The following is a 27,125-nucleotide window of genomic DNA, read 5'->3' as shown; positions in this document are numbered from 1 at the left end:
GTTTAACAGTAAATTTTCACAGTATTTCCTAGATTTTTTTCTTCTGGAGAAAGTCTTATTTGTTTTATTTCGGCTTGAATAAAAGCAGTTATTAATAAAACAATTTTTTTAGCCCTCTTAAGCTATATTGTTTTTAGATAGTCAACAGGACAAACCATTGTTATACAATAACCTGCCTATTTAACCTAATTAGGCTTAAATTCCACTTTAGGCAAAATACTAGTGTCTTGAAAAATATCAAGTAAATCATTATTTACTGTCCTCATGGCAAAAACAAAATAGATCACTTAGGCAACCATTTACAGCACCTTAGCAACTGTTTAGCAGCACATTACTAACCACCTAGAACACCCTAGCAACTGCCTAGCAACGCCTTTACAACAACCTATAACACTCTAGCAACAACCTAGCGACCACATAGTAACACCTTAGCAACCACCTAGCAACACCTTATCAACCATTCAGAACACCCTAGCAAATTGCCAAGCAACCACCTAGAATATCCAAGCAAACCACCTAACAAACACTAAGAACACCCTATCAACCTCCTAGCAACACCTTAGAAACCACCTAGCAACCACTCAGAACATCTTAGCAACTGCCTAGCAACCACTCAGAACACCTTTAGCAACCGCCTAGCAACACCTTAGCAACCTTTCAGAACATCCTAGCAATCACCTAGCAACCACCTAGAACACCATAGCTAACCACCTAACAACACCTTAGCAACCACTTAGAACACCCTAGCAACCACCAAGCAACCACTTAGAACACCCTATCAACCTACTAGCAATGCCTTAGAAACTGCCTTGCAACCACTCAGAACACCTTAGCAACTGCCTAGCAACCACTCAGAACACCCAAGCAACCGCCTAGCAACATCTTCGCAACCACATAAAACACAGTAACAATGCCTTAGCAACCACTCAGAACCTCCTAGCAACCGCCTAGCAACAACTAAGCAACCATTCAGAACATCCTAGCAATTGCCTAGCATTCACCTAGAACACCCAAGCTAACCCACCTAGTAACATCTTAGCAACCACTTAGACCACCCTAGTAACCACCTAGCAACCACTAGCAACACACTATCAACCTCCTAGCAACGCCTTAGAAACCACCCAGCTTCCACTCAGAACACCTTATCAACTGTCTAGCAACCACTGAGAATACCTTAGCAACCGCCTAGCAACATCTTAGCAACCACATAAAACACGCAAACAACGCCTTAGCAACCACTCAGAACATCCTAGCAGCCGTATAACAATGCCTTAGCAACCACCTAGCAACCACTCAGAACACCATAGCAACTACCTAGCAACACCTTAACAATGACCAGGAACATCCTAGCAACCGCCAAGCAACGCCTCAGCAACCACTCAGAACACCTTAGCAATTGCTTAGTAGTGCCTTAGCAACCACTCAAAACACCCTAGCAACACCCAAGCAATCACCTGGAACACCCTAGCAACTGCCTAGCAACGCCTTAGAAACTGCCTAGCAATCACTCAGAACACCTTAACAACGCCTTAGCAACTGCCTAACAACCACTCAGAACACCCTAGCAACCACATAAACCACCCTAACAATGCTTAGCAACCACTCAGAACACCCTAGCAACAGCATAGCAACGCCTTAGCAACCGCATAGTAACCACTCAGAACACCCTAGCAACTACCTAGTGACACCTTAACAATGACCTGGCATTCTAGCAACCGCCAGGCAAAGCCTTAGCAACCACTCAGAACACTGTAGCAGCACCTTAGCAACCACTCAGAATACAATATCCACCGTCTAGCAAGAATCATGCCAATCCATACTAGAAACATGCTAACATATACTTAGCAAATTATCTCTACTTCAAACTTTCAGACGAGGCTTTCTCAAGCCCCCATAAAGTTTGTCTACACACTTTACTTTTCTAGTTAATATTATAATATCACATTTACATATATTTTTTTAAATATAAGAGTGCACAGTATATTATATAATTCTGAATAATAATCCTAATCCTAAAGAATAAATATTAAAGACTTACATGTAAGTTTGTGCACCCATGCAGTCCCGGCGATGCTGGAGAGTGAGATGATTCCTGGTCTGGCTGGATCCTCAGTAAAGCTGAGCGCTGCTCGTAAGCGGGCCGGTTCAGATCCGCGTCCTCCAGGCGGTTCAGAAGGAGTCAGTATGTCCTCAGTCCTGCGGGAGCTTTCGGCCCTTCACACGGCCTTGTCCCGTCAACACCTGCCCTCCGTCCTGCAGGAACAGGCCTTTCACCAGCTCGTGTACCTGCTGTCCGCATCCACCCTCAACAGTCTGCTGCTGCGCAAGGACATGTGCTGCTGGAGCCGAGGCCTGCAGATCCGGTTTGTGCTATACGCCGCGCTCTTCACATAGTATTCAAAGTGTCCAAACTGACCTTTTTTATACTACAGGGCTCTTTAATGCTTTATTCTGATTGGCTGATGGACATTATGCTGCGTTACTATAATTTCGAGAGACAATATTGCTACCCAATTCACTTATATACTAACTGGCCACTTTATTAGGTACACCTGTCCAACTGCTCGTTAACGCAAATTTCTAATCAGCCAATCACATGGCAGCGACTCAATCCATTTAGGCATGTAGACATGGTCAAGACGATCTGCTGTAGAAACCGAGCATCAGAATGGTAAAGAAAGGTGATTTAAGTGACTTTGAACATGGCATGGCTGATGGTCTCAGTCAGGCTGGTCTGAGTATTTCAGAAACTGCTAATCTCAATCCATTAATAGGAATAGACAATGGCCCGAAAAAGAGAAAATATCCAGTGAGTGGCAGTTCTGTGGGCACAAATGCTTTGTTGATGCCAGAGGTCAGAGGAGAATGGCTAAACTGGTTCCAGCTGACAGAAAGGCAACAGTAACTCAAATTACCACTTGTTACAACCGAAGGTCTGCAGAAGAGCATCTCTGAATGCACAACACGTGTAACCTTGAGGCGGATGGGCTACAGCAGCAGAAAACCACACCAGGTGCCACAATGACATAAAAGCATGAACCAATCCTGCCTTGTATCAATGTTTTAGGCTGTTGGTGGTGGTGTAATGGTGTGGGGGATATTTTCTTGGCACACTTTGGGCCCATTAGTACCAACAACATCCCTTTATGACCACAGTGTACCATCTTCTGAAGGCTACTTCCAGCAAGATAACGTGCCATGTCATAAAGCGTGAATCAACTCAGACTGGTTTTTTCAACATGACAATGAGTTCACTGTACTCAAATGGCCTCTACAGTCACCAGATCTCAATCCAATAGAGCACCTTTGAGACATGGTGGAACAGGAGATTTGCATCATGGATGTGCAGCCGACAAATCTGCAGCAACAGCGTGATGCTATCATGTCAATATGGACCAAAATCTCTGGGGAATATTTCCAGTACCTTGTTGAATCTGTGCCTCGAAGGATTAAAGCAGTTCAGAAGCCAAAAGGGGGTCCAAACCGGTACTAGTAAGGTGTACCTAATAAAGTGGCCGGTGTACATTGCATCGTTTTGTGAAAAAAAAGCATACTTTTGTACTTTTTTGAGTGTACTTCACAACAGCATGCACAAAATCTGACCAATCAGAGCAGATCAGACTCTCAGGAAGTTTAAAAAGGCAAAACTCCTTAAACACCATTTCAGAAAAGGCTGATGCTGTACGGTGCATTATGATAGAAATGGAGTGTTTGTTGGTCTGATATGCTGCAGGTATAATGTGAGCGTGCTGGAGGAGTGGCTGCGGGCTCGTTCTCTTCAGACAGGAGGCGCTGTGGGGACTCTGGAGCCGCTGATACAGGCCGCACAGCTCCTGCAGATGAGCAAGAAGACTGAAGCGGACGCACAGGCCATGGTTCAAGCCTGCAGCGCACTGACTAACCAGCAGGTGGACACTCGCTTACACTACACTACAGCATCAGATTATTGCATGTTGCGGTTGAGTCAAGATTTAAGTGTGCTGCAGGTTTTGTTATCTGCGAGCCTCATGTTATATGTATAGACATGTTGCATATTCATGACTTATATTATATTTCTATTGTACAATGACTGTTTAACACACCCACGTCTACAGTTGAAGTCAGAATTATTAGCTCCTTTGTATATCCCCCCCCCCCAAATTTCTTTACTAACGGTGTTTCAGATGGTGAAGATCTTGAGTCTGTACACACCTCAGAGTGATCTGGAGGAGCGAGTGACGCTCAACTTCATCCGTCTGGTTCAGGTGAGAGGAAGAGTCGGACTGTAGAAAGGTGTTCAGTTGTTGTTCAGAGCTGATGGAGAACACTCTTCTTCTTCCTCCTTTACAGGCTCTGCTGAAGGGCCGCTCGGAAGGTCCTCCTCAGCTGCTGCTGGACGTCCGGCGTGTGTTTCCTGTCACCTTCCCTCATGATCCTCCAGCGCAGGTCACCGCAGAGCAGATGCAGATCCCTGAGGCCCTCAAGATCAACTTCCTGCGCAGAGTCTGAACACACTGCTCCTACACCGCACACACACACACGTCTTTCTGCTTTGATCAATCAGGAAAGGCACTTTTACTTGTTATTCCAGCATTTCTTTTATGTTGTGTTGGGATCTTATTTTAGAAGATTTATTTTTAGCTTTTTGATATTCTCAACGTGTTACTCCCTTATTAATAATAGTAATAATAATAATAATAATAATAGTAAAATACATTTAAAGCATAACTATTTTACACTTGCTATTCGGGCAGAAATAAAATGTAATTTTGTCTTGTTGTACTACACTTGTTTGAATTTTTTTCAACATTTTTTAAAACAATAAATAAATAATTTGTTTTTAAATGAAATGTAATTATTTTTAAGCCTTTTATATTTGCACTTTGATATTTTTATGAAGGGGACACATATTAGTTGGATTACAAAGTCATGATTATTTGATCAATCTCTCTTAGAAATGTTTCAACTAATAATAAATCAGTATCTCTAAAGTTTTATAATCATGTTGCGCATGTACATTTTCTTAATAAATATTATGTATAGTAACAATTGAAATATAATTGAGTTCTGCATCTACAGTTCAGTTTATTTGTGCATTTCAGTTTTTATATCAGTTTTAAATATTAACTATACACCTTAAATGACAAACACATTTTAAAAGGTTACATACACAACAATGTAGAAAAAGTGTGTGTGTGTGTGTGTGTGTATCCTTCCATCCATCCAATTATCCGTTTTCTTTTTCTTTCTTTCCATCCATCCATCCATTCATCCATCCATCCATCCATCCATACATCCATCTGTCACTCTGCCCATCCATCCATCCATCCATTTGTATTGTATCTATTTGTTTTTTATCCATCCATCCATCCATCCATCTTTTCTTTCTATCCTCTATCCATTAATTTGTTTTCCATCCATCTGTCCATTTTCTTTTTTATCTATGCATCCATCCATCCATCTGTTTTCTATTTGTTTTTCATCCATCCATCCATCCATCCATCCATCCATCTGTTTTCTATTTGTTTTTCATCCATCCATCCGTCTGTTTTCTATTTGTTTTTCATCCATCCATCCATCCATCCATCTTTTCTTTCTATCGTCTATCCATTCATTTGTTTTCCATCCATCTGTCCATTTTCTTTTTTATCTATGCATCCATCCATCCATCCATCTGTTTTCTATTTGTTTTTCATCCATCCATACATCCATCCATCCATCCATCCTTCCATCCATCTGTTTTCTTTCTATCCATCTATCTATTCATCCATCCATCCGTTTTCTTTCTGTCCATCTATCTATCTATTCATCCATCCATCTGTTTTCTTTCTAAATATCCATCAATCCTTCCATCCTATTATTTTTCATACATTCATGTTTTCTATCTATTTGTTTTATATATATCCATAAATCCATCTGTTTTCTTTCTATCTTTCCATCCATCCATCTACCTGTTTTTCACTATCTATCCTTACATCCATCTGTCTAACTGTTTTCTTTCAATCCTCTATCCATTCATTTGTTTTCCATCCATCCATCCATTTTCTTTTTTATCTATGCATCCATCCATCCGTTTTCTATTTGTTTTTCATCCATCCATCTGTTTTCTTTCTATCCTCTATCCATTTATTTGTTTTTCATCCATCCACCCATCCAATTTTTCTATCCATCCATCCATCCATCCATCCGTTTTCTTTCTATCCATTCATCCATCCATCTGTTTTCTTTCTAAATATCCATCAATCCTTCCATCCTATTATTTTTCATACATTCATATGTTTTCTATCTATTTGTTTTATATATATCCATAAATCCATCTGTTTTCTTTCTATCTTTCCATCCATCCATCTACCTGTTTTTACTACCTATCCTTACATTCATCTATCTAACTGTTTTCTTTCAATCCTCTATCCATTCATTTGTTTTCCATCCATCAATCCATTTTCTTTCTATCTATGCATCCTCCCATCATCTGTTTTCTATCTATCCATCCATCCATCCATCTGTTTTCTTTCTATCTCTCCAACCATTCGTCTATCTATCTGTTTTCTTTCTATTATCCATCCATCCATCCATTTATTTCTATTGTATCTATTTGTTTTTCATCCATCCGTCCATCCATCCATCTTTTCTTTCTATCCTCTATCCATTAATTTGTTTTCCATCCATCTGTCCATTTTCTTTTTTATCTATGCATCCATCCATCCATCCGTTTTCTATTTGTTTTTCATCCATCCGTCTGTTTTCTTTCTATCCTCTATCCATTTATTTGTTTTTCATCCATCCACCCATCCAATTTTTCTATCCATCCATCCATCCATCCATCCATCCATCCATTTTCTTTCTATCCATCTATCTATTCATCCATCCATCTGTTTTCTTTCTATCTTTCCATCCATCCATCTACCTGTTTTTTTACTATGTATCCATACATCCATCTATCTATCTGTTTTCTTTCAATCCTCTATCCATTCATTTGTTTTCCATCCATCCATCCATTTTCTTTATATCTATGCATCCTCCCATCATCTGTTTTCCATCCATCCATCCGTCTGTTTTCTTTCTATCTCTCCAACCATTCGTCTATCTATCTGTTTTCTTTCTGTTTGTCCACCAATCCATCCATCCATCCATCCATCTGTTTTCTTTCTATCTCTCCAACCATTTGTCTATCTATCTGTTTTCTTTCTGTTTATCTATCCATCCATCCATCCATTTGTATTGTATCTATTTGTTTTTCATCCATCCGTCAGTCCATCCATCTTTTCTTTCTATCCTCTATCCATTCATTTGTTTTCCATCCATCCATCCATTTTCTTTTTTATCTATGCATCCATTATCTATTTGTTTTTATCCATCCATCTATCTGTTTTCTTTCTATCCTCTATCCATTTATTTGTTTTTCATCCATCCACCCATCCAATTTTTCCATCCATCCATCCATTCGTTTTCTTTCTATCCATCTATCTATTCCTCTATCCATCTGTTTTCTTTCTAAATATCCATCAATCCTTCCATCCTATTATTTTTCATATATTAATATGTTTTCTATCTATTTGTTTTATATATATCCATAAATCCATCTGTTTTCTTTCAATCCTCTATCCATTAATTTGTTTTCCATCCATCCATCCATTTTATTTCTATCTATGCATCCTCCCATCATCTGTTTTCTATCTATCCATCCATCCATCCATCCATCCATCTATCCATCTGTTTTCTTTCTATCTCTCCAACCATTCGTCTATCTATCTGTTTTCTTTCTATTTATTCATCCATCCATCTGTTTGTTTTCCATCAATCTATTTTTTTCTATCTATCTATCTATCTATCTATCTATCTATCTATCTATCTATCTATCTATCTATCTATCTATCTATCTATCTATCTATCTATCTATCTATCTATCTATCTATCTATCTATCTATCTAGATGAACATTACATTTCATTTGTTCTGAATATAGAAAGAGTTTATAAAGTTATCAAAGACATTTTGTTTCAAATAATTATAAAACCCTAATATATTTCATTCTAAACATAAACGTGAAATAAAAGTTCATTACACAATTCATTTTTTAACCATTTATTGGAAGTAGAAACAAACCAAGGCTGGCCTGTGTTTTACCTCCATCCCCGATAAGAACGATCATATTTAGCAAAACGAAAATTAGAAACATCTTCGTATAAAAAAACCTCTCATGCTAGTACAGTCTGTACCACTACACATCAGTAATACATATTTATATATTCACAAGCCTTCCAAAAATAGAAAATAATACCCAAATATCAAAATAAACTGAAAGAAAAATCAGACGACGATTGAATATCACACCAAAGATACATGCTGGCACAAGAAGAATCTTTCCCAACATGCACTGCTTCTTATATACAGGCAACGAGTGGCTGTTTTGTGGTATTGGGCGCAGTGTGAATGACATGCTGTAATATTATTACTCAAACACAACAATACACAGCTTTATATTTGAAATCCTATCACATCATGCCAGCATTGTCCAGTCCGCAGTCAATTCAACATTCATTAACATTATTTCCTGTGGTTCAATATTACAGCAGTGAACGGAAGAAAACAAAAATAATACACATTTGCAGCTTCTATTACTCACAATGTAAACAATAATGATTTTGACTCATAGAACAGATGCATAGACTATTCGTAGAGAAATAAATATGGAGAAAAGCGGGTAAAAATTGTAGTAAAAGGTGGTTGAAAAGTTAGTTGACGTCAAAATGAAAAGTCAGTCATCGTTTTAATGAAATCTGGAGATTTCCGTGAATCCATCAACAGTTTGTTCACTCAAAGTAACGCTTCAAAATGTTCAGAGAGATCACAAATGATATAAATATGAATTGATCTGTTTAATTGAGTCCCAAAATGCCACCTGCAGCCAATCAGCAGTAAGGGGCGTGTCTTGTAACTACATTGGACATAAAAAGGGATGTGGTCTTATTGGGCAATCAGCTTGTTAGGTGTGACGTCACGTGAAGTGGCTTCCGGGTCCAAGCACTCTATCAAACTGTAAGAGGAGACTCAAAAAATGGTAAAAATAAACATTTACAAAGTGATGTAATACTTTCGAAAGTCACGATCACAAAATATATATCCATGCCTAATATCCGATGACCAGAAAGTGATACAGTTTTTATAAATTGTTAAACTACATGTGTCTGTGATGCAGCAAGTCCAACAGAGACTGTTGTGTACGCCATGATTTTATATAAAATTCACTTTATTGGTCATAAACGAATATTTTCTCAATTCAGTTGAGTAGCGGCTTGGACCCAGAATCAGTATTGCATACGTCACAACTTATCAAGCGGATGGGCATCTTTGTATTGGTGCTTTCAAGTATGAACATTGTTACGGAAATTTTGCTTAGTGCATCTTTATGTTTTTTTCATTTTCTGGTTTACACGCTATTTTAACAGTTAAAATAATTTGTAATAATCAGAAAGCATGTTCAATTGAAATCACGAAGAAACCTAATTTAATAGATTATTCTGATTGTAAGAGTGGATTCCTGAATTAAACCGCTTTCACTTTAAGATTAAACACTCTTTAAACTAACCCCAGGATAGACAAAATCAATGTCAAAGATCTAGCGGAAACTGCCTAGCATTGCTTGCGTCTGCTCTAAAAGGCTGCGCGTGAACAAACCTAAAGCACAACAGCCGACTAAAACAAACATTTTGCGCCTGCATGTTATGGTGTACCTCTCCATACCTGCAGGTGGCAGTATCTGTATTGTCATTCCACAAAGGAAATGTAAACAAAGCAGAATTTACATTTCATCGCTCAACATGGAGGGATACATGTCTGATAATCTGATAGTCCATATTATTTTATAAATATTTAAGAAATCCATCGAAATAACAGTTGGCTTCTTTGTGTTTCTTCTTGGAATGTGCCGTTTGCTCAAAGGCTGAGTGTCGGTTTGGTGTGTCCCGGGCTTCAGCAACATTTTGAAGCATTAAAGTAAGTAGTCTTTCAATGGATGGACAGAAATCACTCATATTTCATAAACTTGGCTTCATTAGTGTTCAGAAGATGTAAGTCTTCAACATGAAACTGAGGTAACAATGAACAAAAACTGAACGAATCCTTCAGTGATTCAACTAATAATCATTAATTCAATCGTCTCACCTTATATTTTTACAAGAAGACCGACAACATGGCTAGTCTTTGCCATTTAGCACAATAGAGCATGGAATTACCACTATAGGGCATTTATCCGACTTTATAAAGCGATTCCCTTGTGCTTGTCTAAAATGGTGGATGATTTGGCAGTAAAATGGCAGGATTCATCAACAGTGGCGATGGCAAATCTACACAACTGTGATTCTTTTGAAGTGTGAAACCAGAGATTGCTTTAGTGGATTTGCAGACGGGGGAAAAAAGGCCCCATTTGCATGACACGGTCTGACATTTCAATGTGATTCTATAAAGTGAGATTTCACTGAAACAGGCAGCTCTGGTGTCTAATACAAGCAGTGTTTGTCAGTCTAGACTTGCACATATACATCGTAGAAACCGTAGTGCCTTATCATGCCAACAAACACTGGATAAACCGCACAGGCACTCAAAACATGAACAGATCGGAAAACATACACAAAAGACAGGACAGAGGAGGCCCTGTGATTGAATCAAGATCATCTTTACAAAGTGTTAGTATCTTGTAGTCTTACGACAAGCGTCATTTGTAGGATTTCCTGCAAACCTCTTCCCATTGTCGTTCAACAGGAAAAGCAACCACTCTGCTTTCAGAGGTCTATTTGGTTGTAGGTCTATTTTTTCGCAATTTTTTTTCTTGTGCTTTTAAATAATTGCATAATGTTTGACCCATAGGGGGTTTTGGTCCCTATTAAGAAGGATAGGGGTGAAATGGTTGATATGCAGTGGAGAAACGATACCCTGACATTAACACACCCTTTACTGGGCGTAGGAATGATCGACAAAAGGCCGCACAAAATAGGTTTTCGACATCATTACATGAAAGAAAAAATAGTGTTTGACAAATCATGGCACTGTGTAGCACTCTGTTGTGTTTACATGCCTTAATCTGGTTTTATTTCATAGACACATTTGCAAAAAAAAATCTTAATATAATAAATATAAATATACTTTTAACATAGATTCTTTATTATTACTTTTTTTATTATTATAATTTGAAATAGATTTTATTTTTAAATAATATTAGATTTATATTTTGAGATGTGTGAGCAAATATTTAATATGTTTTTTTTTTTGCGGAATAAATAGATAAATATGTATTATATTTAAGTATCTTTTGGCAGGTTTTCTTGGAATATGCATTATAAAAATCAAGGTCATCACAAACATCAAGTATTTAAGAGATACAATATCATGTGTCTGTTTCATGTGCCAAATTGTGCTTGTTAAACAAGCCCTTACTGGCAGGTCTAATGGCAGTGCACTGAATACAAATATATAACTGCTTTGTCACGTAAACGGTTGGTCATTAAAGTGAAGAACCAAAGATGTCTTTTTTCTATGCTCTAGTGCAACATCTGAACAACAGGGGGCAGTGTTTACGCCAAAATTACCATGTCTCGCTAGCTACTTCCTGGTCTTAGCTCCGCCCCTCCTCAGCAGATCGCTGGTCAGATTTGAGCTTGACAAATTCTTTCGCAACATCATCGTTGTTGCGCTGGGACAGGATTCGTAGAACTGTCAGGCCGGTTTCGTCCATGTGAATACGTTTACCTAGCGGTAGCCAGCATGCTACGCTACCTCGTGGTGCTACATCCTTCAGCTGCAGTACTGCCATGCCAACGGTGCGGTCCTCTCGTGCGAAGCAGTAGTCTTTCACACACACCTGAAGCTCGTAGCATTCCGGACCCACTTCGTTACTCAGCGTGCTTTGTGAAAGAAGCAGTGACACCAGGAGTTATGGTTTATTCAGGACGTGTAATGTTGAAAAATTGCAAGAAACAAGTATAGGTCACTTACAATGTGAAGGTCTCATTGTATTTTGGAGCCCAGCTGTTGTTCTTGGACTTGGTGGCGTACTTCCTCTTCTTATCGCTGAGATGAGGGCCAATGATGTAGACTTCCACAAAGGGCCGGAAAATTCCAGAAGTCTGCCACCGTAGGTCATTTGCAGCCACCACTATAAAAAAATGTTTTTTTACACATATTTAACTTGCATCTCATTACATAATCAAAAACCAGAAGTACCAATCAATCACAGATTGTACAGAAAGTTACATTTATGGCAATACAGCAAGTAACTAGGGCAGTACTCTTCTTTGTACCCCTACAAGGTTCTCAGTATTACCGTAAGGGTATGAACCTTTTAAGGGTACATTTTGATTTCCCTTTTTGAAAAAAGGCAAGTCCTCTGAGGAACCAGTAAGTCAATGCAAGAATATCAGTGACCTTAACAGCAGCCCAACTTTGCTGGAAATGTTTTGAGGCACTTGACAAAGGTTTCTAGATGATTTTCAAAAGGTTACATCAGCGTGGTGATGCGAGGAATTAAAATGGTACCTTTAACTTTTTACAATGTAGGCACTCTACTGATATTATAAATCTACTTGTTCATTTGAGGTACCTAACAAAACAAGCTAATTCTAGAAACCTCAATAGCAGAGATGAGAAAACCTAGTGTAGACTCCGCTTGATCCTTCTTGCTGAGGATCTGTTCCAGCTTGAGGGACCGTTTCGGGTTTTGCAGATGCATACACAAAGAGAAACTATTTTGAAGTTTGACAAAGGTTTACTGAAGAACTTACAAGAGGAAACCAGGAACTTATAAGAACTCTCCAGCGAATGTCAAAAGCTCTTTTAGTAACCCTACTTGATATGGCTTTCTGGAAGTTCCTGCTAGGGATTCCATGGTGACTAACACCATTTTTATCATGAAGGCAATGGTTCCCTAACTCTGTCCTTCCAGGACCACTGTCTTGTAGTGTTTAGCTCCAACCCCAGTTAAACACATGAACAAGCTCATGATAGTCATCAGGATTACTAGAGAGTTACAGGCAGGTGCATTAGCCACAATGGATTGCAGCTAAACTCTGCAGGATAATATACCAGAAGAGCAATGTTGACAAACCCATGTGTAGAACTTTCACAAGATATTTATCCTATTATACTGCAACATTTAAGCTACTTTGGAGACAATTTTGGGTCACTCAGATTGGTACAAAAGGGGACACATGGTTCAGCTTCATTAGCTATGAAACACACCTGCTTTCAGGATTACTTGAAAACCACTGGCAGGTATGTTGGATAAGAAGTGAAACCAAAGTTTGATGGATGTTGGTCCTTTAGGAATGGAGGTTGTTCAGAGGGTTTGAGCAGTGTAGAGATTCAAAATGCTGTTTCATTTTTTATAGTCTAGGTCATCGCATCTCAAATAAAAGATAAATAAGCTCTAAGAAGGACACAAGAACGTCTACAGTGCTGAATTATTAATCTTCATCCTTAATCAAACAACTAAAGAACATAACAACAGTTTTTGGGATCACTACAGTGTACAGGTAAATTTGGGTTGGTTAGTGCAATCGGACAAATGTCAAGTGTTTTGCACCGAGGATCTAGAGCAGACTTGCCCAATCCTGTTCCTGGAGATCTACCTTCCAGCAGAGTTGTTGTGGTATGTGGTAGCATCAATGATTTCTACATGAGTTCATAAGACTGCAAAAATCGCACTGTGTACTCCCAGCTTTGAAGAGGTAATCAAACCTCAAGCTTTACTCTTTAACCTCAAAAGCCACTACTTACCCTTTACTGTAACTTTGTGCTCTCCAGTATTAGGATGAGTGAAGATCTCCACATGGATAGATACTTCTCCAACTGCATCATCAACACCAGTACCTGCAGACAAGGCAGCGCAGGTCAACACTCCATTTCCAGCCTTGTAAGATAAGTGTGCATCATATACTTGCATCAGTATGGCTCAATGGAACTTATAATCAGTGCCTTAATAGATTCAGTAACCAGCAGAGTCATACAGAGGCAATGTATGCTTTGAGCTGACAGGATAGCACAGAGGTTTAAACAGTGTAAGAGTGTTGAACCTTGGATTCAGAGATTATTAATAGTATGAAAAGGAACTCTTCAATGTTGGAGTACTTGTTAAATACAAACTCAGAGCTTATTTAAGTTTTGAATGAATTCAAAAGTGGACCTTTTATTTGCACAGTGCTTTAAAAGTTCAAAATGTATGATACCGAACGCACTGAGCTGAACAAATTTGACTTAACATAATTGAGGCGACACATTTATTACTTAAATAAGCCCCGAAAGTGATTGAACAAGCGATCCCGGCAACACATCTCTGGATCTGAATTTGTGAGGCTTGGTCAAGCATAAACATGGGTGAACTTTATTCCAGTGTCTGCGATCAATTTTCATGACTTGAAATAATTAATGAAATTAGCTTAAAATACACAGACAACCAAAATAAAGCAATGCCTCACAGGACTCTTCGGCAAACAAGTGTTTCAAATACAAAGAGACGTGTATCATGAGTGTACCATCTGCACACAGGCAGTGTGGGCACACTTGAGTTTCATGAAGGGTTTATAATCAGGATGGGGAGGGGGAGAGCAGTCCTATCGGTCCAGTCATTTATGGAAAGGAAAAGACAAGGAGAACATCTGCTACTGTATTTTACTTGGTTTCAGTGCAGGCAGGTACATGCGGAAAACCACTTCCATTCGCATTCAACTCCATTCACACTCATGGAAAACTGCCAAGGGGTTTAGTATACGCTACACCAAGGGTGCCCAAACTCGGTCCTGGAGGGCCGGTGTCCTGCATAGTTTTGCTCCAACTTCCTTCCTTGTTTGGAAGTTTCCAGTAAAGCTTGGAAAAGCTTGATTAGCTGGTTTAGATGTGTTCTATTGGGGTTGGAACTAAAATATGCAGGATACTGGCCCTCCAGGACCAAGTTTGGGCACCCATGTTCTACACTACTTATAATGGCAAACAATTCTTGCACCTGTGCTTTTAAATGATTCAGTTTCTGTTGAGTGATCCTATGAATCATTATCCATGCAACTAAATCTCAATTAAAAGGCTGAAACTTTCGCATCTTTCTGCTGAATTCAGGTCAGCAGCAATCATGTAATAACTAAAAAATGGAGTCCTTGCTTTCGGCATCTGTTATGTATGTGCGCTTGTCAGAGAAACAGGCTGACAATGCTGTTTCCTCAGAGCAGAAGTGTCTGAGCAAGCAGGGATTTGGAAGAGCTCAAACGTTAGCAGCACGCTAACAGTAATGCTGACGGATGTTGATGGAGCAATTTTTGACTACACCTAAGCAAATAACATCTGGATAAGCGTTCAAGGTCATTTTTCACAACAATAAATACAAACACAGAGAAAACAACAAGAAATGAACTTTAACAATGTCTTTCTCGAGCATAGCAACATCTAAAATGATCATTGTGATGCAGCACAAACTGTATTTCAAGATATAATCATATACATCCATGTGCAAGTTTTCCCAGGGCCCTTAAATGCCAATTTAGGGCCATCTGGAAGTGATGTGCACTGACAGAAAGCACGTCACCTGACCTCAGGGGTTCTCTCTGATTGGCTGAGGGAGGGTTGTCTTGTTATAATGAGCCTGAGGGGTGAGACCAAAGGGAAAGGAAACCGCGTTTCGTAAATCGCGGAGAGCAACAGAACAGACCCTGCCTGTGGACAAGCTGAGTCAGTCGCAATTAATGTCACGTCTACATTCGACAATGTGCTCGGAAAAATAACATTTGGTCACGGTCTCTCACTCACTTACTCACTGACACTCACAGCTCATCATCCGCAGTGCACACATGCACCTCTCACGCTGCAGAAGTGTGTGCATTCCTCATTCACTGCCATTCAAAACACACTTCATCCTGGGCTTTTCTTGCTGCTGTAGAGTCAAGATACATTTCAGACCAATGTATGTGAACATACAGCACGTTCTTCCCAGGTACTCGTACATGCAAGGCCCTTTCTGGGGGGGAAGATATGGGTGGTCGTGTATGGCAAGCCATTTTAGTATTTAAGCCATAAAATGCACTTCCATCTGTTTTCATGCTACTAGTATTTATTATACCTACTAGCATCTGTTTTATCAACTATTGGTGCTTATGCATTAGCTTTAAGTATTGGATTTTTAGGTAATGATTATTCTTTAGATACTAGTACCTTTATATCAATACCAGAACTTATTAGTTAGACACTAGTACTCATTTATTAGATGCTACTATTTAAATATTAATATTTACTAAATAGATAATAGTATTATTAGTATCATTTATCACATAATAGAAGCTATTCATCAGACACTAGATCTTTTTTTCTTACTAGCACTTGAACTGAATAGTTCCTGTAGAATAAAAAAATAAATTGTTACTAGTACCTTAGAATTAAGAATTAATTAACCTTAAGATAAATACCTAAAAACCGCACTAGAGCCTAAAAAACAACCTTTAAATGTTTTTTTAACCCAAAATAATCTGCAATGGTATCTAATGAATCTAAAGTAATATCAAAAAATCTACACTAGTACTAAAAAGATTCTGCACAAGTGAATAAGGAATAAAGAATCCACACTAGAACCTAAAGAATTTGACCTGATACCTAAAGAATAAGCAATAGAACCTAAAGAATCTGCACTAGTACACACAGAATCTGAACTAGAACTTTAGAAAAAATTGTAGATAAAGAATAAGCACTAGAACCTAAAGAATCTGCACTAGTACCTAAAGAATCTGAACTAAAACCTTGAACTCAGTCCTGGAGGGCCATTGTCCAACAGAGTTTAGCTGAGCTCCAACCCTTATCAAACACACCTCTCTATAGTTTTCTAGTGATCTTAAAGACACTGACTAGCATGTCTAGCCTTTTTTGATTAATTTTGGAGCAAAACTCTGTAGGACACCAGCCCACCAGGAGCAAGTTTACCCATGCCTAAGAATAAGTACTAGAACCAAACAGATCTGCACTGGTACCTAAAGAATCTACACTAGAAATGAAAGAATCTGAACTAATACGTACAGAATATGAAGTAGAACCTAAAGCAACAGAACTAGTAACTAAAGAATAAGCACTAGAACCTAAAGAATCTGCACTGGTACCTAAAGAAGCTGCACTGATACCTAAAGAATCTGAACTAAAACCTAAAACTCAGCCCTGGGGGGCCATTGTCCTGCAGAGTTTAGCTGAGCTCCAACCATAATCAAACACACCTTTCTATAGTTTTCTAGTGATCTTGAAAACACTGACTAGCAAAGTGTTGGAGCAAAACTCTGCAGAACACCAGCTCTCCAGGAGCAAGTTCACCCATCCCAAGAATAAGCACTGGAGCTAAAAAAATCTGCACTGATACCTAAAGAATCTACACTTGAAATGTAAGAATCTTCACCAATACCTACAGAATATGAACTAGAACCTTAAGCATTAGAACTAGTAACTAAAGAATAAGCACTAGAAACTAAAGAAACTGCACTTGTACCTAAAGAAGCTGCACTAATACCAACAGAATCTGAAGTAGAACCTAAAAAATCTGAACTAGTAACTGAAGATTAACAGAATCTAAAGAATCTGCACTGGTATTTAAAGATGCTGCACTGATACTTAAAGAATCTGTAGGAGGGTCATGGAGGGCCATTGTCCTGCAGAGTTTATGAACTCGAACCTAAATAATCCGCACTTGTAGCTAAAGAATATGCAATAGACCCTAAAGAATTTGCACTAGTAGCTAATGAACAAGCACTAGGACCTAAAGAATCTGCACTGGTGCCTAAAGAATAAACATTAGAAAATCTGCTGTTGTACCTTAGAAATCTGCACTAGAACCTAAATAATCTGCCCTTGTATCTAAGGAATCTGCACTAGAACCTAAATAATTTGCACTAGTAGCTAATGAACAAGCACTAAAACCTAAATAATCTGCCCTTGTATCTAAGGAATCTGCCCTAGAACCTAAATAATTTGCACTAGTAGCTAATGAACAAGCACTAAAACCTAAATAATCTGCCCTTGTATCTAAGGAATCTGCACTAGAACCTAAATAATTTGCACTAGTAGCTAATGAACAAGCACTAGAACCTAAAGAATCTGCACTGGTGCCTAAAGAATAAGCACTAGAGCCTAAAGACTCTGCACTAGATCTTAAATAATCTGCTGTTGTACATAAGGAATCTGCACTCGAACCTAAAGAATTTGCACTAGTAACTAATGACCAAGCACTGGGAACTAAAGAATCTGCACTAGTACCTGCATAATAAGCTCTAGAATCTGCACTAGCAGCTAAAGAATAAGCATTAGTAGCTAATGGAATAGCTAATAGTTGCTTAAAATTGATGCTAGTAGCATGAACATAGACAGTAGTACACTATATGGATTAAATGTTAAATAGGCTTTCCACAGGTTGTGGGGCATGCGACTGGCCCGTTGGAATGGGAGGTGCATGATCTGATTGGGGTGGATCACTGATTGGTTCTTTTGTCATGAAGGGCACTGGGCCCCACGTGAACGTACCCTTCTCAGGGTACACGTCTTCGCTTTGGGTGAACCTTACCCCTTTCCCTCCATGAACTGTTCAAAGAGAAGGAGAGGACGCAGAAAAATACAGAAAGAAATTGAGAGCACATTGTGATGTGGATTTGAGAGAGGAAAAGGGAGAGGCAGAAGAAAGAAAGAAAGAAAGAAAGAAAGAAAGAAAGGCAGTCCAACAAGCTAAGCAAATAATAATAGGAGTGTATTTTCAACCTGCTGTAGCTTTTTAGACAGATAAACACACTTGCTTTCATATTTTTTTTTAATTCTTAAATGAAGCAGTGACATTTATCCTTAATTGCATTTACATGAAGATCTATTAAAATGGCTTTGCCTGGGGCATCATAACCTAAAGTGTATCAGGATTCCCTAAGTGTGTGAGAGACAAAAATGATAGAGATCAGATAAAGCAGGTTATTATAGTTAATTATATTTTATTATATTTAGATTATATTTTGTAATACTAATATATCTTAAGCAAAGTAAAATACTTAAAACCAAACAACCAAATATGTAAACAAAAAATTGTAACTTTGCATAACATAGTGTTTAGTAAAAACAAATACATTAGAACTTATCTGCATATCTTTAGATTTTATTAAAGACTAATGTACAGCCAAAGTCGAGGAACCAAAAAAATCATTTTTAAAGATGCAGTGAGCGAAGTGTGCACAAGTCTTACCCTGTGTATTCTGAGACTGAACAAAGGTCTTGATGAGTTTGTCGGTAGCCTGAGTGTAGAGAGACAGAGCGTAATGTAGAGACTGGAGATCTGGACTCTTCTCCAAGAACGTCTTCTTCAGCCCCACACCTCCAGCATGGAAATATTGCTGAGAAACCACAAAACACCACACTCTGCTTATTAAACTGGGAGAGATGAACATTTTAATTGCCTCAAGATCTGAGCGAAGAGTCATAGCATTGCTTGCCATCTTGGATTTAACAGCTTGTAATTCGGATTTGACAATAGCCCCTTTCACACATACAGACCTTTCCGGAAAATTGCCGGCAATTTTCCGGAAAGGTTGTATATGTGAACAGGTCCTTTTTGAAAATACCGGTAAATTCGTTCTGGCTATTTTCCGGAAAGAGAAGTTGTAACATTACCGGCAATTTGCCGGAATGCTGCGCTGTGTGAATGCAGAAGGAAGATTGCCGTAATAAGCGCGTGCACGTCTAGAACGTGCTGACGTGAGACGTCTGCTTTAGCCAATCACAACAGTCAGACGCATTTACGTCCGCGCGGTTTGTGAGAATAAAAGCCTTTGAATATTTTACCAGACACATTTAGCTGCTAGAAGTTAGTCAGAACACGTTTATATGTTCTTCTTAATGCCAACTGTGTAAATAATCATCGATGAGATGCTTATGATAAGCCGTTGTTTGTTTACCTTCAAGCCTTGCGTGTGCCTGTGAAACAGCCTGTGAGCGCCAGCACACGCACATATTATGAACATCTCGACATGTGAAAGTGATCCAGCGAAAGTTGTTCACAATATTGATCATCCACAGAGTTTGCAATTTAGTCAAATGTTTACAAATGCAAGCGCAGCCGTTTAAAGCTCATTTTTGGTGAATGATGTCAGAATTTACCGGTATTTTGGAATGGATGTGTGAATGCTCTTTTCCGGAAAAATACCGTAACGTCCTCGCCTGTGTGAACAGCGCTTTTTTGAATTTACCGGTAAAGTCGTTCCGGAAATTTTCCAGATTTTTACCGGTATCACTGTGTGAAAGGGGCTAATGTCAAATTTGATTACTAGAACATTTTTCTGTTCTGTTTGAATGAGAGCTGTAATTTCCGTTTAGATATATGTGGTTAGCTCAGCTTTAACCTTTGTAAGTCAGTGTGTTCGGTTGACTTGGATTTCATACTAGATGTGTTAGTATTAGGGTTGTCACGATACTGGAATTTGATACCAATTGATACTGAAATATTAAAAACGTCCATTTCCCGCTAACATTTGAGCGCTGTTGAGCACGTTCTTAAACAGCACTGATTTGCCGCTGTGTTCATGTGCTCAACAGAAATTACTGTGATTGGTCGTGAAGGTAATTAGTTCACCGAAAACACTGCTGTTTACTACATTTAACCACAGATACAGAGACGTTTCAAATAGACAGCTGGTTTGTCTATAAGCTGACTGTCACCGACTCGGTCCCAGTCATTCCCCTCGCTGGCCAGCAGAGGTCATCATCACCGGACTTCTAACATTACATTATCCCCAAACACTGATTGCAATACACCTGCAGCACATCTCACTGATTACCCACGCACACACATTTAAGCAGCCCAAAGACTCACCTCAGTGCGAAGTCTTGTTCTGCCCTTGCTGACATTTCTGAGCGTTCATACCCTTGCCTGATCTCCCCGTTATTACCTGGACTGTTCCTTAACCTTGCCTTGCCTGCCACCTGCCCTGAACCCTGCATTGTACCTCGACTTTTATCCACGCTGCCTGCCTCGAACCCTGCCTGGTAAATCGCCTTTGATCCACGTCGCCTGCCTCTGACCCATGCCTGTTATCACTATCCTTGACACCCAGCCGCCAGCCTATCGACCCAGTATTGCTATGTTTGATGTGAGTTCGCACACTAGTGCTTACTGTGTGATTGTTATTAAACTGTGTTAAATAAATATACTGCAAATGGATCCCTCTGTGTCAGACTCCTCGTTACACTGACATACGAGCGATCTGCTGATGAATCACGGCTTTAAAATTTATCTGTGGTTACACTCAGTAAACAACTGTGAGTTCGATGAACTGATCACCTTCACGGCCAGTAATAGTCATTTCTGTGGATCGCTAAAAATGTTCGCGGGAAATGGAGGTTTTTAACATTTCAGTATCGAGACAACTAGAGGTGTGAACCTATACTGGTCTCACGGTTCGGTTCGGTTACGATTATCATGCCATTGATTCGGTTCAATTCGATATCTCGGTGCATCACGGTGCATTGACGATGCTTTCCATATACAGTGTTATATTTTAGGGGGGAGGCTATAACATGCTGTCTGTATAAACACACAGACACACAGCAACACACTGTCTCTCATTCAAACACATTCACAAACATAGACAGCATCAAACAAACAAACACACACACGCACACACACACACAAACAAACACACTTAAGCCCTTGCAACAGGGAGAGCTCGCGCTGAGCGGAGCAGAAAAACAAAACAAAAAAACCCCAAAAAAATAAGCACTTTTCCGACGGTCCCTTACAGAGAGCTCCTCTCAGCGCGAGCTCTGCCGGCTAAAGTAAACGCAGACTGCGAGGGCTTAAAGGGAGCAGTGCTCGTAATGTCGAGCGAAAAAAAGAAAGACAGCTGTAAAACATAACCAGCTTTGTCTTTCTGTAGGAAACACACTTTAGATCTTTTTAGGGTAAGCGTTTTTTGAGTTATTGCCGTCTATAACTGAATGTGTGTCAGGAAAATAGAAAACAAAACCAACTGAAGCGTGCTCGTTTCTGGCGCCCCACTGGATATACAGCGCCCTAAGCATTTGCCTATGGTGCCTATGCCACGGACCGGCCCAGAGTTGGCTGAGTGTTGTAAATAACGGAGCTCACCTCCCTCGCGACAGAGCGCATAGGAGATAAATGACGTCACGACATAATAACCGGTTATGGTTATTACTGAATCGATACCGAATTGTCCGCGTCTGCATCGCGGTGCACCGAAGAAACAATTAATTTTGACACCCCTAGTGAAAACCCTAGTTAGCATTAATTTGCTTAGCAGTGGTTTTCTCCGTGAAGTTTTTATATTTGCGTAGTTTGCTCACCATTTGGATTTATAAAGAAACAAGCCAACTTATGTAGAGTAGTGAAGTCTTGGATATGTATGGCTCATTTTCAATGAAAGAGCCTGTCAAAGCTTTACTCTGGATGTAAAATAGAATATTAGTGTGCTGTGGAGAGTAAACATATATTTATGTAGCCGACTGATTAAAGTTATTTTGATCCTTTTTTATTTATCCTTAAGGAAATTCATATTCTACCTCTGCAGTGTTTGCCACTAAAAATCAGTGGACGACATAAGCTGCGTATGAAATCGCTTACTACTCAATAGGTACTGCATTTGAATTCAAATGTACTACTTGACTATTAGAAAAGTACGTTCAATACAGTATAAATGCGATTAATATGAATGGAACTCCGACACACCACAACCATTTTGTCATGATCATGTGACCTACCCAGTGCCCATTTATGAATTATCTCTGCTGCATCATGGGATAGCATTGCATGCATCGGATGCGTACTTCAGAGTCTTACCAGAAGAAGTAGGTCGCCCAGGTACTTCTTACATACTGTGTTTCGAATGATTTGAATTCGGACATACTACTCAGCTCCCATACTGTTTTAAGTGTACTGTATAGTATGAAATAATGCAATTTCGGACGCAGCCATAATGTTGACAATGAGTTCTTCCCTCACCTTTATAGTATCCAGCGCTAACTCAATCACTGCACACTGTTTAGGCGACAGTGCCTTGGCCTCCTCACGAACCATGTGCTCCTACAGAAACAACATTTTTGATTAAATACAGAAAACACAACACCAATCTTGCAAAGGCCTTGCTAAGTTCATCATAGCACCTGTGTTTTGCATTGCTGTTTAATTAATAGGAAAATAAATAAAGACAGAAACTGATGACTAAATCAGAATACAACATTTTTATTAACTAGCCTGCATCCAACCTTTCTTACCTTAAGCTTGGAAAGCTGACCGAGTTCCTTGGCTGCGTTGAATATGAGTTGAGTGCCCTGAAGGAAGATGGAAAGCAAAACGGAAAAGCGAGAAACAGAAAGAAAGAGGATACAGAAGAGAACAGAGGACATTAGTCAGATCACTGGGTTCGACAGGGTTGTAGACAGAAATATCACATCACAGAGGTCAAAAACAGACAGTCTCAAACGTCAGACACGCACTCGCTCAACCCCAAAACACACAGCCACTCGTCGACACACAACTGTTTGTGCAACAGAAGACACTAGCTACAAACAGAAGACAGAGACAGGAGTTGAAAGGTTTTACTAAACCAGTAGGTCCACAGCCCGGACAACAACACTCTGGTGATATATCTAGTATCTATGACTGGCCGATACTCTAATCTTTGGATATATCACTAAGTGAATGAGGCTTGTGCACCTTATTATACCATTATACAAAAGTGTACAATGTAGTCCTTCTAGGAGAATGAAATAGTTAGTATAGTAGTTCTGACGCTGTCGTTTAGACCAGCATAGCCACCGGAGTCTAAAACGACGGTCACACATGCATTATTTACCCCAAGCATCTGTAATGACCTAAAAGGGAGGGGGCTCGTCCGGGAGCTATAAAGGTTGTCTATGGGGAAATCCATAACTGCGTTGAAAACAAGGGGTTCAAAAAAACAAAACACTGCTTCCACCGGTTTGTTTCAACAGGGGGGAGGGAGGGGGGGACCCAAGTCACACAAAGAAGACATTGAGAATGAGAGAGAAGAGAGATAGAGAGACAGGACACATTGAGCTAAATGGGGATTCAGTTCTTACATCACTGTGACAAGCAAGCTTCACCCTGCCCTGTGAAGAGAGGATAGTGTAATTAACTTGAGAAGTGGTCTCGGCCCTCTTTAATAGGCTGACAGTGGCCATTATCCAGAAACTGACAGACTTAATGGGCCAATCACATCACTTCAGGAGGTTGCAATTTACGGAAAAGGTAAACTTAATTTACATAAAAGGTAGTTTCTTGTTAAAGTGAGAGTTCACTCAAAAATAAAAATTGCCATTATTTAATCACCTGAATGTTTTTTTGAACATCAAATTTAGATTTTTTTGAGAATTTAGATTCAATTGAGATTGAGATTGGAGAGTTTATGGGAAGAACTTCAGAAAATTAACTTGAGGGTGAATAATACTAATACAACAAATCTTATGTACCATATGTGCAAATGGTATTGTGCCATATTTAAATATATGCAAATGAAAATGAGATTGGAGGCTGGATGGAAAGAAGTTTGGTATCAATGTGAGGGTAAACCTGATGCAACAATTTTGATGTCCCTTATTTAAATATACAGTGCTCAGCATATAAAAGTACACCCCTCACAAATCTTTTTTTTAAATTTATATTTTAATAGGAAGCCATACAATACTATATTTGGGCATATACATTAGGTTAGTCAGTACTGAAGCCAAATCTGGAGTTTATCTACCAGAATAATATACGATAACAGTCCAAAAATTTGTACACCAAAGTTTATATGTTATAGAAAAATATTTAATGCAAATTTGAAAAAGAGGATTTTTTTTTTAACATTTTGCATGAATTTCATTTTATCTATCAATTTCTCAATATGTTTGGTGACTAAAATATAATTTTAATAAATGTATCTGTTTAATAAATCTGTTTTGTTCAAATACACCAAAATACATTGTCTATATTCACTGAGAAATGGATACAAATATTAATTTTCAAAACCTTGAGTACTCAATTGACCCTTCGCTAAGCCACACCCAAAAAACGCCACCCACCAATCGTGGCTTAGCAGCCGAAGCTGTGCGCAGGGGCTCTGTCAAACTTTCGAGCGGGGTAAACAAGCCAAAGCGTTGTGCATATGGATTGTGCAAATCTGATACTCGGTATCCTAAAAGTTTGGACAAGGTGGTGGAAATTTTTTTCCTTTTCAAAACCTAAAACCCAAGGGGAGAAATGCCAACGTGGACCAAGCTGTGTGAGGGGTGCTAAAGGAGCGGAGTTAGGTTGGTTTTGTTTTGATATTCCTGACACATTCAGTGATAGACCGACGGCAATAACTCAGACACCAGTTACCTTAAACAGATCTAAACTGTTTCCTGCAAAAATAAAAAGCAGGTTATGTTTCACAGCTGTTTTTTCCTTTTGTTCAATATTATGAATTTATATATATATATATATATATATATATATATATATATATATATATATATATATATATATATATATATATATATATATAAATTTATATATATGAAATTACATATCGACAGTAACAAAACCGAGATGTGATCACAAACTGAGCACTTGTGATTAATATACTTCACCTGCAGCTATTTTTCAGTCATTTATAACACTCATGCCCATGTCAGAGCAACAATTCACTGATGTTTTTGTCTGTCTTTTGGAGATTTAGTCAATGGTTGTGACGTTTTAGCGGGTTAGTGTCTGCTTTTGTTATTGGTGTCGGATTAATATTTGCTGGTAGGGAAAATTACCTACGAATAAAATCGATTTATTCGCTTCTGCTATTTATACTTTGATTTGCATTTTAATTTATTTATTTCTTCCACTAACTGCAAATTAGAATAGAAACTGTATAAAGAGCACACAAACATATTGACTGTTATAGGTACTGTACATTGTTATGGGTCAATGATGCTAATATTTGGCACAAATCCATCAATTTCCTCTTTCTGGCCTTTTCTTTCCATGAATGAATTTCCTGTGTTTCCTGGTCGGTTAGTAACACTATATTTCATTGCACAACAATTAATCTATCAGGCTTTTTGGCTAAAAAAGAGAAATCACGGTTTAATTTGTTATTATTAGATTATTTTTAAATTTCATCTCTCTTGCTGTGCATGATCTAAGCTGCTGAATGGTCAGTGTATGAAGCGGCTAGGCTAACCTAGCTTAATTTTTGATGAAGTTATTTTCTAATCGGTTGCCTATTATGTCGTGAATATACCCCTGTAACGCATACTACAGTGCATTTTTGTCTGGCGTTCTCAGATATCTCACCTGTTCGCCAAAAATGACTAATTATATCCCTGGCAATGTCTGACACAAAGTATATACATTGTGATAGACGTGCCAGGCATGAAAGCTTGACAGACGTACCAACAGTAACTAAGGAGGGAGGGGCTAAGCGAAGGGTCAATTATGCTGAGCACTGGATGTAAATGTGAATGAGGCTTGAGAGTGATTTTAGAATCATCATGAAGGTAAGTAAAATGTGCAAGAATTCCAAATATACACAACTTCAAATATGTACAGAATTTCAGTATCAACATTTGGGTGAATAAATTATGACAAGGTTTTCATTTTTTGGTGAACAATCATGTTAAAGCAGAGTATTTAAAACTGACGTACATCGTATTCGATATTTGTGCAATATTTTTTATAATCTAAGGGACCAACTAAACTAGGTAAAAGTGAAAACAAAGGTAAAATTCGATCATTTGTAAACAGAAAATTATAATCATATCTTCATATAGAAGTAAATGAACTGAAACATCAATTAAAAATGCAGAGCAAAACAAAACTATTTGCACCATAAAATAATAATACATTTTTACAAACATTTTACAAACAAATATTATTAAAACACCTGGACTAAACATTATCAAGCCCGAGAATAGAAAACATTTCTCTACATAAAAAAAGTAGTCACAGAAGACACATCAGTATGAAACCTCAGTGTTGGATCAGACCAATTTGGGTACAACAACACGCAAATACCAGGACAGATTGACAGAATAATGTCTGCAGAGACTATAAAGAGGCTCAGGAGTTGAGGTGAAGATCAGACGCAAGCAAACAACCCACAGAGGAGAGAGGTTTCA

The 27,125-nt window shown here is 38.7% G+C and overlaps 2 protein-coding genes across 14 annotated transcripts in view; one reads left to right on the top strand and one right to left on the bottom strand.

Moving 5' to 3' along the window:
• si:dkey-110c1.10 overlaps window positions 1-5,051 on the top strand; it is a 33,762-nt gene extending 28,711 nt beyond the window's left edge. For both annotated transcript variants that reach the window (XM_087304261.1, XM_087304262.1), the window contains exons 32-35: window positions 2,063-2,363; window positions 3,734-3,908; window positions 4,164-4,244; window positions 4,330-5,051. In XM_087304261.1, coding sequence (XP_087160387.1) covers window positions 2,063-2,363; window positions 3,734-3,908; window positions 4,164-4,244; window positions 4,330-4,488 — 716 coding nt within the window. In that variant the 3' untranslated portion in view covers window positions 4,489-5,051. The remainder of the gene's footprint in view (window positions 1-2,062; window positions 2,364-3,733; window positions 3,909-4,163; window positions 4,245-4,329) is intronic.
• Window positions 5,052-11,184: 6,133 nt separating this feature from the next.
• Window positions 11,185-27,125, bottom strand: part of unc13a (unc-13 homolog A (C. elegans)) — a 59,620-nt gene continuing 43,679 nt past the window's right edge. For 4 of the 12 annotated variants that reach the window (XM_087303147.1, XM_087303153.1, XM_087303151.1 and 1 more), the window contains 8 exons: window positions 24,072-24,101; window positions 23,244-23,300; window positions 22,972-23,052; window positions 19,204-19,351; window positions 18,504-18,560; window positions 13,749-13,841; window positions 11,970-12,129; window positions 11,246-11,878 (listed from right to left, as the gene is read on the bottom strand). In XM_087303147.1, coding sequence (XP_087159273.1) covers window positions 11,590-11,878; window positions 11,970-12,129; window positions 13,749-13,841; window positions 18,504-18,560; window positions 19,204-19,351; window positions 22,972-23,052; window positions 23,244-23,300; window positions 24,072-24,101 — 915 coding nt within the window. In that variant the 3' untranslated portion in view covers window positions 11,246-11,589. Of the gene's footprint in view, window positions 11,879-11,969; window positions 12,130-13,748; window positions 13,842-18,503; window positions 18,561-19,203; window positions 19,352-22,971; window positions 23,053-23,243; window positions 23,301-24,071; window positions 24,102-27,125 lie in introns of all 12 variants that reach the window. The other 8 variants (XM_087303150.1, XM_087303157.1, XM_087303156.1 and 5 more) reach the window with 5 other exon arrangements.

The sequence above is a fragment of the Danio rerio genome, chromosome 22 (genome assembly GCF_052040795.2).
Source record: "Danio rerio strain M-AB ecotype USA chromosome 22, GRCz13ab, whole genome shotgun sequence".
Lineage (NCBI taxonomy): Eukaryota > Metazoa > Chordata > Actinopteri > Cypriniformes > Danionidae > Danio > Danio rerio.
The sequence above is the reverse complement of the archived record's forward strand: the minus strand, read 5'-3'. Positions and strand labels throughout refer to the sequence as shown.